The sequence below is a fragment of the Chrysemys picta genome, chromosome 3 (assembly GCF_011386835.1).
Source record: "Chrysemys picta bellii isolate R12L10 chromosome 3, ASM1138683v2, whole genome shotgun sequence".
In the NCBI taxonomy this organism is placed as follows: Eukaryota; Metazoa; Chordata; order Testudines; family Emydidae; genus Chrysemys; species Chrysemys picta.
Window position 1 is genome coordinate 5,781,802 of NC_088793.1, and position 9,816 is coordinate 5,791,617.

The following is a 9,816-nucleotide window of genomic DNA, read 5'->3' on the forward strand; positions in this document are numbered from 1 at the left end:
GAGCTTTTGAGCTTCCCAGAGCTCTTCTACAGGTCTGGGGAAGGTAGCCGGCGGGTTTAAACTAAATACGAATTGGGACAGATTATTGGGTCGCATGCTGTAGGACAGTGGTTCTTAGGGTGACCAGACAGCAAGTGTGAAAAATGGGGGTGGGGGGTAATAGGATCCTATATAAGAAAAAGACCCACAAATCGGGACTGTCCCTATAAAATCGGGACATCTGGTCACCCTAGTGGTTCTCGACCAGGAGACCGATGGTGGAAACTGAGAGCCTTGGTGACCCTTAGAGGCCTGACGCCTGGAGCTGCCGGGCTGAAGTCCCGAGCCCTGGGGCCCCCCGTGGGTCTCAAGCCTGGAGCCATGGAGCTGAAATGAGCCTCTCCGCTTCTTGGGGCTAAAGCTGGGGAGCCCAGAGCCCTGGTGTCCTATGAGGCAGAGCCTGGAGTCCCTTTCCCCCCTGCCCCAGAAGCTGAAGCCCTGAGCCTCCAGTCCTGCAGGGCTAAAGCCCCAAGCCCCCCACCCACTCCGCAGTTGAAGCCAGGAATTTTTATAGCGTGTTGTGAGGGTCTCAGACAGAAAACGGATGAGAACCCGGGCTGTAGGAGAACACAGAATTAAGTGGACAATTGAGGGTTGGATTGTTAAGATCTGGGTACCTTCCCAGATCTGAACATAATGGCCATATAGGGTCAGTCCAATGGTCCATCTAGCCCAGTCTCCTGTCTTCTGACAGTGGCTGGGGTCAGAAGATGCTTCAGAGGGAATGAACAAAACAGGACAATTTCAAATGATCCATCCCCTGTCGGCCAGCCCCAGTTTCTAGCAATCAGAGGCTACGGACAGCCAGAACATGGGGTTGCATCCCTGACCATCTTGGTGGACCTGTCCTCCAGGAACGTCTCTATTTTTTTTTTTTTTTGAAGCTCAGTGGTTTGAGCATTGGCCTGTTAAACCCAGGGTTTGTGAGTTCAATCCTCGAGGGAGCCATTTGGGGCAAAAATCTGTCTGGGGATTGGTCCTGCAGGGGGTTGATCTAGATACCTTCTGAGGTCCCTTCCAACCCTGATATTCTATTCTATGATACTTTTGGCCTGCACAACATCCCCTGGCATTGAGTTCCACAGGTTAACTGGGTGTGAAGAGCTCCATGGTGAGATTCCGAAAAGCCTGTTAAAGGCTCAAAGGGTTAATATCACAGGGTGAAAGCTCCAGCGTCAACCACACCTCCGGCCTCGCAGGAGTTCAGGAGCCGGCGCCTGCTCGTCTCTGGCTGCGGCTTGGCACAGCACAGGGGAGTTTGCAGGGCGCATGGAGGGGCGGCCCTACGCGGAAATCCCCGGCCGGGGGAGGAGCCGGCGGCCCGCGGAGAGCCGGGCTGGGTTGCTTTCGCTTTCGGCTCGCAGGAAATGGCTGAGAGCGACCAAGGGGCGCGCTGCACCCAGGCGGGGGGCCGGGAGGGCGCAGGGGAGTCTCCCGGCGGCGGGGCGAGCTCCGAGCCTGGCCAGCGCGCAGGGGCCGAGCCCGGGGCGAGCTCCGAGCCTGGCCAGCGCGCAGGGGCCGAGCCCGGGGCGAGCTCCGAGCCTGGCCAGCGCGCAGCGGCCGAGCCCGGGGGCTGCCCGCCGGGGAGAGGCGCTGACCCGAGCCCTGCCGAGTGGAGGGGACCCGCCCTAGTGGCCTGGTTTCTCTCCTTACTTGCGAAGGGCCCCGAGGCGTCCAGCCGCAGGGACCGGCCGGCCGGGGAGCCGGACACCCTGATGCCTCAGGTGAGGGCACCCACGTGGCCCTGGTTGTGGGGCTGGGGGGGGGGGGGAAGTGTTCGTTCCCCGGCTAAATAACTTCTGGGGATCCCCCCCCCGACGATGTTTGCAGTGAACTCCCATTGCACCTGGGTTTAGTGCAGTGTGTGGCTAACCGGCGGCTGCGCTCCACCCCAGAGCTGGGCGCATTGCAGGGCGGGCTGGGAAGGCACAGTTAGGGGACCGACCCACCCCAGGGGTGGTTGTTCCTCTACCACCGGCGCTGGAAGATGCTTTGTGTGAGCACTGCAGCCCTGGCAAGAGCACCGGGGTGGGGTGGGGGAGCTGTTATTTGAGAGGTGCCGGGTCTGAGCTGGGAGACAAGAACAACATTAGAATGGGCTCCCCCCCCCCCCCCCCCCCCCCCCCCCCCGCTTTCCCCCGTCCCACCTTTGTCCCTAATTGACTAGGAGTTTAAAAAGAAATAGCCAAGTTTAGATACTAAGGCTCAGATCCAGGAAGATTTGTAGGCTCCTCCCTTCTGTTGATTTTGATGGAAGGGAGGAGCCTAAATACCTTTGAGGATTTGGGCCTAATTCCCTTGACATCCAGGAATCTCAAAGCTCATTATTTCATTCTGAGGCCAGAAGGGCCCAATGTCTGACATCCCCCCCCCCCCCCCCCGTAACACTGGCCAGAGACCTGCCTCCCAAATAATTCCTAGAGCAGAGCTTTTAGGAAAACAGCCCGTCTTGATTTAAACATTGTCAGTGAGGGAGAATCCACCACGGCCCTTGGGAAATGGTGGCTAATTACTCTTACCATTAAAACCTGACGCCTTATTTCCAGTCTGAATCTGTCTAGTTTCAATTTCCAGGTATTGGATCATGTTAGACATTTCTCTGCTAGATTGAAGAGCCCGTTATTAAACATTTGTTCCCAACGTAGGTACTTATAGACCGGGATCAAGTCACCCCATCTCACAAAAGATGCATTGGAATTGGAGAGGGTACAGAAAAGGGCAGCAAAAATGATTCAGGGTATGGAACAGCTTCCAGATGAGGAAAGATTAATAAGGCTGGGATTTTTCAGCTTGGAAAAGAGACCACTAAGGGGGATATGACAGAGGTCTGTATAATCATGCCTGGTGTAGAGGAAGTAAATAAGGAAGTGTTATTTACTCCTCCTCATAACACAAGAACTAGGGGTCACCCAATGAAATGAATAGGCAGCAGGTTAAAACAAACAAAAGGAAGTATTTCTTCACACGACACACAGTCAACCTGTGGAACTCCTTGCCTGAGGATGTTGTGAAGGCCAAGACTATAACAGGGTTCAAAAAAGAACCAGATAAATTCATGGAGGCTAGGTCCATCAATGGCTATTAGCCAGGATGGCCAGGGAGGGTGTCCCTAGCCTCTGTTTGCCTGAAGCTGGGAATGGGCGACAGGGGATGGATCACTTGATGATTCCCTGTTCTGTTCATTCCCTCTGGGGCACCTGGCACTGGCCACTGTTGGAAGACAGGATCCTGGGCTAGATGGGCCTTTGGTCTGACGGAGTATGGCCGTTCTTCTGTTTTCTTTGCTAAGCTAAATAGATTGAGCTCCCTGAGTCTATCACTACAAGGCAGGTTTCTAATCCTTTAATCAGTCTTGTGGCTCTTCTCTGACCCCTCTCCAATGTATCAACATCCTCCTTGAATTATGGGCACCAGCATTGGACCCAGGATTCCAGCAGTGGTCGCACCAGGGCCAAATAAAGAGGTCAAATAACCTCTCTGCTCCTACTCGAGATTCCCTGTTTATACATCCAGGATCCCATTCGCTCTTTTGGCCACATCACACTGGGAGTTCGTGTTGAGCCAAGTATCCACCACGAGCCCCAAATCTTTGTCAGAGTCGCTGCTTTCTAGGATTGACTCCCCCATCCTGTAACGATGGCCTGAATGTATACGTTTACACTGAGCCCTATTAAATGCATGTTGTTTGCTTGCGCCTGTTATAGATGGGGAAACTGAGGCAGAAAGAAGGGCTGTCCACCAGTGGCAGAACCAGGAATAGGACCCTGGAGTCGTGACTCCCAGTCCTGTTCCTTAACCAGTAGATAGGCTCCCTTCTTACTCTCAAAAGTTAGAGACAGGAAAGGCACATCACGTCCCTCTTGCACACCCCCGTCACTGCAGCTGTCTTCCAGGGCTGTGGGTGGGGAGTTCAGATATCTGCCCAGTGGGAGACTGTTCCACAGGTTGATTCATTGGTGCTGGAACAGTTTGTATTGTGGTATTGTGGGGGTGCTGAGAGCCATTGAACCAGACTGTAAACCCTGGATATGATAGAAACCACTTCAAGCCAGGGGTGCGGCAGCCCCCCAGCACCCCTAGTTCCAACACCTGTGGGTTGACCGAGCCCTTGATTTGAAGCGCTCCGCCGATGTCCCCTGAAACTCAAGTGATGGCGAAGGACAAAGAGATTGAAACCAGGCCAAAACACTGGGCATTATCGCTCCTGTTTGATTGTCTTTCTGTCTTTAAGCTCGGCGCTAACAGTGCCCGGGGAGCAGCTGGAACGGCACAAGAGCTCCGGAAGACAGCGGAGAGGCTGCAGGCTCAGCTGGAGGTGAGGGACTTTCTGACCATTCAGATTCACTGAGACTTTGTCAAGTCTCAGAGGGGTAGCCGTGTTAGTCTGGATCTGTAAAAAGCAAGAGAGAGTCCCGTGGCACCTTTAAGGCTAACAGATGTATTGGAACATAAGCTTTCGTGGGTGAATGCCCACTTCGTCGGACTTTGTTGTCATGATCAAAGCTACACATGATGGCACGTATTAGAGACAAACCACTGAGTACTTCTCAGAGTAAGAGACACCCAGGGTAAAGCTACACACTGTCTCGGGGGCTCGAGCCTGCGTCCATTTGTCACCGATCCAGTGATGAGGATGAGTAATTTAAATTAAATTAAATTAATGGAGATATCCCATCTCCTAGAACTGGAAGGGACCTTGAAAGGTCATCAAGTCCAGCCCGCTGCCTTCACTAGCAGGACCAAGTTACTGATTTTGCCCCAGATCCCCAAGTGGCCCCCTCAAGGATTGAACTTACAACCCTGGGTTTAGCAGGCCAATGCTCAAACCACTGAGCTATCCCTCCCCCCCTAACGAGTAAATACATCTATTGTTTATTTCTAATATGGTAGAGCCTGGCAGCCCCAGTCCTGGGCCAGGATTGTGTTAGGTGCTGTACAAAACGGCGGTCCCTGTCCCAAAGAGCTGGCGATCGAAAGACCAGGTTGCTGGGTAGTGCGAGATCCTGTTTCTTTCCTCATCGCTGTCTGACGATTCCCGACGGGTTGTGAGATCGCTTTCTCCCGCTTCCCTGCACTTGGGATGCTCGGCTCAGGAAGCGTTTCTGCATCTCATGCCTTGTCCGCAGCATGTAGGAGTTGTACCACATTAACGACTCTGCTCTGGTTCGAGTGGTACAACGCCCCCTAGTGTGGACACAGTTCTGCCAGTACTGTATAAAGGTGCTTATACCGGTATAGCTAGCTCTGTTCCAGAAGTTCATAGATTCCAAGGCCACTGTGATCATCTGGTCTGTCCTAACGCAGGCTGCAGGACTTCCTGGGATGAATTCCTGTTTGGACTGGAGCATTGCTCTGAGAAACCTCCTAGAAATGGAGAGCTGGAAGGGCCCTCAACAGGCCATCTAGGCCAGACCCCTGCCCTGAGGCAGGACTAAGTGTTATCCAGACCAGCCCTGAAGGGTGTTTGTCTGAGCTTGACTTAAAATTCCCGGGGAATAAGCTCTATTGATATCTGGCACCTTTATCCCGGTTTAACTGGGTCCACACTGGGGCTTTTATCAGCATGACTCAGTAAAGAATCAGCTCTTTGCCCCCCACAGTTCTAGGGGTACAAAACCCGTATGTAGGGCAGGCCTCAGCCGCTCCTTTGTCATGTTGGTTGCCCCGTGGCTCCCCTCTGGGTTTAGATAGTACTTGCTGCCTCCCAGTTTCCATCTACCTGAGCTACTTACCTAGCCATGGTCCCTGAGCACCTCCCAGTGTTTGATGTATGTATCCTCCCAACACCCAGTGGTTGGGACGTGCTATTCTCCACACTGTACAGCTGGAAACTGAGGCACACAGACACCGCAGCACTGGGTGTTAGGCACCTAAACACCTTGGAAGATCTGGGCTTGCCTGAGTGACTTGCCCAAGGTCACGCAGCGAGTCAGGGATGGAACCCAGGAGTCCTGGTCCCTGGTCCCATGGTCAGACCAGGCTATTGCACCATCTCCCTGGCTGGTGCCTGCTCCCTGTGCCGGGATGTTGAATAGCACTAAGCCCCTTCTACTCCCCGCAGGCTCTGAAAGGCTCCTCGGACCCTGAGACCCTGGAATTCCTCCAGGCACTAGAAGCGCCCGTCAGAATCGCCAGCCGCGTGCTCACTGAGAACCAGAGGCTACGGCGGGAGTTGGAGGAGTTGAAGGGCAGGTTGGCAGCTCCACGGCCCCTGGAACCAGCCAGACAGCCTCCAGCTCCTTGGGCATCGTCCCCCTGGGCCACCCGGAGCACAGGTAGGCACCGGCCCGCCATGGACAGGTACTTCCCCTGACCGGGTGAACACGGGGGAGCCTGGGTAGGGCTGGAATGGGGGTTCCTTTCCCCTGTGAGGAGCAGGGACCAGAGACCTAACGCCAGGCAAGCTGAGGGAGCAGTGGGGCTGGGGTCACCTCCATTGATTGGGGCAGCAGTGCTCCACCTCAATTGGGCTGCGGCCCCAAAATGGCTGAAAGACCCTCCTGCAGCCTCTCCTCCCCCCAGGACTGATTTTACCCACAATCCTGTGGGACTGAGGTCACAGGATGACTTTCCAGCCATTGTGGAAGCTGCAGGTGGAGCAGGGGAGGGTTGGAGCTGCTGGATGTGTTTGGGGAGGCAGGGGAGGACTGGCGCTGCTGGGGGTGGGGGGGACAGGGGCATATCTTGTGCTGCTGGGTAAGTGAGTGACAAGTGCCAGCAAACTCGTATCATGGCCCCAGCTTTCCCCGCCCACGAACCAAACTGATACTTGAGAACAGCTGGATTGATTTGGCAGGGTTAAAACAAACAGGCCCCTCCAGCCCCCTTGGGTACCAGTCTCTGTGGCATCAGGGATTTGCCCTTATCAATAGCAGTAGTAGAGCTTATACCCCTCTGGGTTTGCAGCCACTAGGGGCAGACTACCCTGCACAGGAACAGGGCTGGGCCTCCATCCCACTGGCTGAGCCGGGCCCAAAGGGGAGATGTCTCTAACCTGCCCCCTTCCCTGCCAGCCTTGCCCCTGCAGGTCCACGTGAGCGGGAAGACGGCCGGCTGCGAGAGCCAGTTCTTGGACCAGGTGGCTCAGCTCCTCACGGCCCAGGGCATCTCCCTGCAGGCAGGGGAGTACGAGCCGCACTCCAGCTGCCCGCTGCTGCTCTTCTGCCCGATCTCGTCCCGCTCGGGCACAGACATCAGCAACGCCCTGGAGGGGATCCCCGGTGAGTGGCCCTTTCACCAGCATGGGCTGAGCCGTTCTCCAGCCAGTGCCCCCTGCCGCCTCCACTTCCCTTCAACTAGGGGACTAGGAGCAGAGCCCCTTAAACGAGTGGACCCAAAGCACCTGCCTGGTGCAGGCATCGAACAGCCAGGGACTTGCCTGGCTCATGCACCTCAATCTCCACCCCAGCTGTCAGTCCTTAACCCTCCCCTTTGTGCTTCGCCCCCTAACTTAGTGGCAGATTAGCCACTGGGCTGATAGGGCCTATGCCTAGGGGCCCTGGCCAACTGTGGGGCCCCTGGAACAAACCCACGGCTGCCAGCAGCCACCTGTAGCCCTGGCTGTCAGGGCAGGGGAAGCCCCTGCACCCTGATTCCACTCTGCAGCAGCTGGATGGGGTTGGGGGCAGCCCCTTCCTGTGCCGCCCCCCCCACCCCCCATGCAGCCACCACTGCTGGGCAGAGGCAGCCTTCCCCTCCCCCATCAGAAGCACCAGGCAGGAGAAGCCCCAGTGCCCTGATCCTGGTTCCCCACCGAAGCACTGGGTGGGGCAGACCCCCACTGCAGCCTGGGGCTGTGGTGCAGGGGATGGAGATTCTCTGGTCTTGTGGCTGCAGGAGGTGGGGGAGGAATGTAGTGGAGCTTGCGTGGAAGAGGGGTAGGGGCAGAATGGGGCGGGGCCCCAGGAAACCTTAATCTGCCCCTGACGCCTGTTCTCTCCCCTGCGGCCCAGCGGCGAGGAAGACGATCCTGGTGGTGCTGCACCACCAGCCCAACGAGCGGGCCGAGCTCTACGCCAGCAGCAAGCGGGAGGCGCAGCACTCCGGGCTCCTGAGCACCGTGGACGGCTGCTTCTCCACCCACTCCGGCTTCTACCCGTGCCAGGCCAACGCTGCCGCCGTCGCCGCTGTGGCTGCTGTGCTCCAGCAACTGGCCGGGGGCAGGCACTAGGGGGCACCTCCTGCAGGAGGCAGCCGGCTCTGCGAGCTGGGACCTGGAGTGCCTGTGGGGCTGGGCTAAGCCCTGGTGACTGCACTGCCCTGACCAGTCTAGCTGGGATGGCATGGGGGGATCCCCAGCCCTGCAGCATAGTGGACTGTTACCTGTAGGAATGCCCGTCTCTGGGCTGGAGCTGTTCCTACAAACCTTTGCTTCTCTTACGCCCCCCAACTACCCTCATGTTGGTCCATCCCCCCCCCCCCCCCCTCCATCCATCACACTTAGGGCAGCACTTGGCATCAGAGCTGTGCAGATGCATTAGTTCCTGCCCCATTGTACAGCTACCCCCCCCCCCCTGTGCTATGGGGGGGGTGCCACTCACTCCCCTGAGCTGCCCCCAGCCCACCTGTGAACACTGATCAGTCCCTACAGGGATCTCATGCGAGCCGTGTGATGAGACAAGCTGTGGTGCTTGTGGATTCTGTTACAGCTGCTTCCCCTCCCTGGGGTTGGGGCCTGGTGTGCTTGGGGGGCAGGCATTGTGCTGGGCACACATCACTCCTAGCGCAGTCAGGGCCAGAGCTGCCACAGGCTGCAGTGGGAGACCAAGGGAGACTCTGTGGCCTGGTGCATGAGCGTTCTGCTCTGGCGAAGGTGCTGTCTTGGCGCTGGGCTGCTCCCGAGCCATGGGCACCTCCCTGTATTTCAGGATACAGCCTGAGCTAGGTGCCTGGACCCCAGGGGCTGGGGGTGAGGGTGTTGTACGGCCAGATGGGGTGCAGCTTGGGGTGGATTTGGAGAGTTCTTGGATTTTCCACTTGGGGGTTGACAGCCCCTGGTTGGAGCCAGCCCCAGGGGTGTTCAGGTGGCTACGGGTGGGGTATTTTAGAGAGCTGTCTTAACCAGCCCTCTGCACACACACCCCCTGCAAGTAGGGCTGCTATGGTGCCCATGAATATGCTACCTCAGGGCTTCTCCTTGGTCCTACCCTGGGGCTCCTAGCCTCTAGGGCCGAGCTAGGGCCCACGTCTGATGCTGCTGCCTGGGTTGGTGGAGCTGCGCCATTAGTTCTGGTATGGCAGGCTTGTGCTTTTCAAATGCACAGGCCCCCTGCTGGGTTCCTGTCTGCGACCCACCTACAGGGAGTGCTGGATGTGGAAGATGTGGTAGATCTGGGCTGAGAGCGTGGGCCATATGTTGGAGTAATGACTATACGGATATGGACCAGGGGGTTGGAATGCCCTCTAGAGCCCACCTCACCTGCGGCCTTTTTCATACACTACAGAATCACCATGTTTCCCTCACGCACCTGCTCCTTCTCCCTTTTTGGAGGCAGAGGCTGAGCCAATAAACTACACCAAGCCAGGCCAGCTTCTCCACGTCAGATCTAATTTTATTTCTCCTTTTGGGTCCCTACAACCCAGCAGCAAAGTGCAGGCAGTACAGTGTTTAACCTACTAGTGCAGACAGCGAATCAGGGCGGCGTGCCAGGCCGAGGGCTTCTCCGCAGCGCTAGGGGGTCTATGCAGCATGGAGCAGGGCGTCGCTGAAGGCTATGGCTTCTCTCTTCCGAAGACCAGACTGAGGATCAGGGCAGCCGAGGGCATCACTCGCTGGTG

At 56.9% G+C, this 9,816-nt stretch overlaps 1 protein-coding gene across 1 annotated transcript; it reads left to right on the forward strand.

Annotated features, from left to right (window-relative positions):
* Positions 1-33: 33 nt before the first annotated feature.
* On the forward strand, positions 34-9,576 carry LOC101940064 (uncharacterized). Its single transcript, XM_005284106.5, has 5 exons — positions 34-1,763; positions 4,271-4,354; positions 6,101-6,314; positions 7,053-7,259; positions 7,992-9,576. Exons 1-5 carry the CDS (start codon positions 1,407-1,409, stop codon positions 8,207-8,209), a joined length of 1,080 nt encoding a protein of 359 aa, XP_005284163.5. The 5' UTR covers positions 34-1,406; the 3' UTR covers positions 8,210-9,576.
* The last annotated feature ends 240 nt before the right edge of the window (positions 9,577-9,816 follow it).

Bases quoted from the DNA above. Each gene is read 5' to 3' on its own strand.
- LOC101940064 (XM_005284106.5), top strand. From the start codon at position 1,407: ATGGCTGAGAGCGACCAAGGGGCGCGCTGCACCCAGGCGGGGGGCCGG. The intron at 1,764-4,270 runs GTGAGGGCACCC...TCTGTCTTTAAG, and splicing joins CGGACACCCTGATGCCTCAG to CTCGGCGCTAACAGTGCCCG. The intron at 4,355-6,100 runs GTGAGGGACTTT...TACTCCCCGCAG, and splicing joins GGCTGCAGGCTCAGCTGGAG to GCTCTGAAAGGCTCCTCGGA.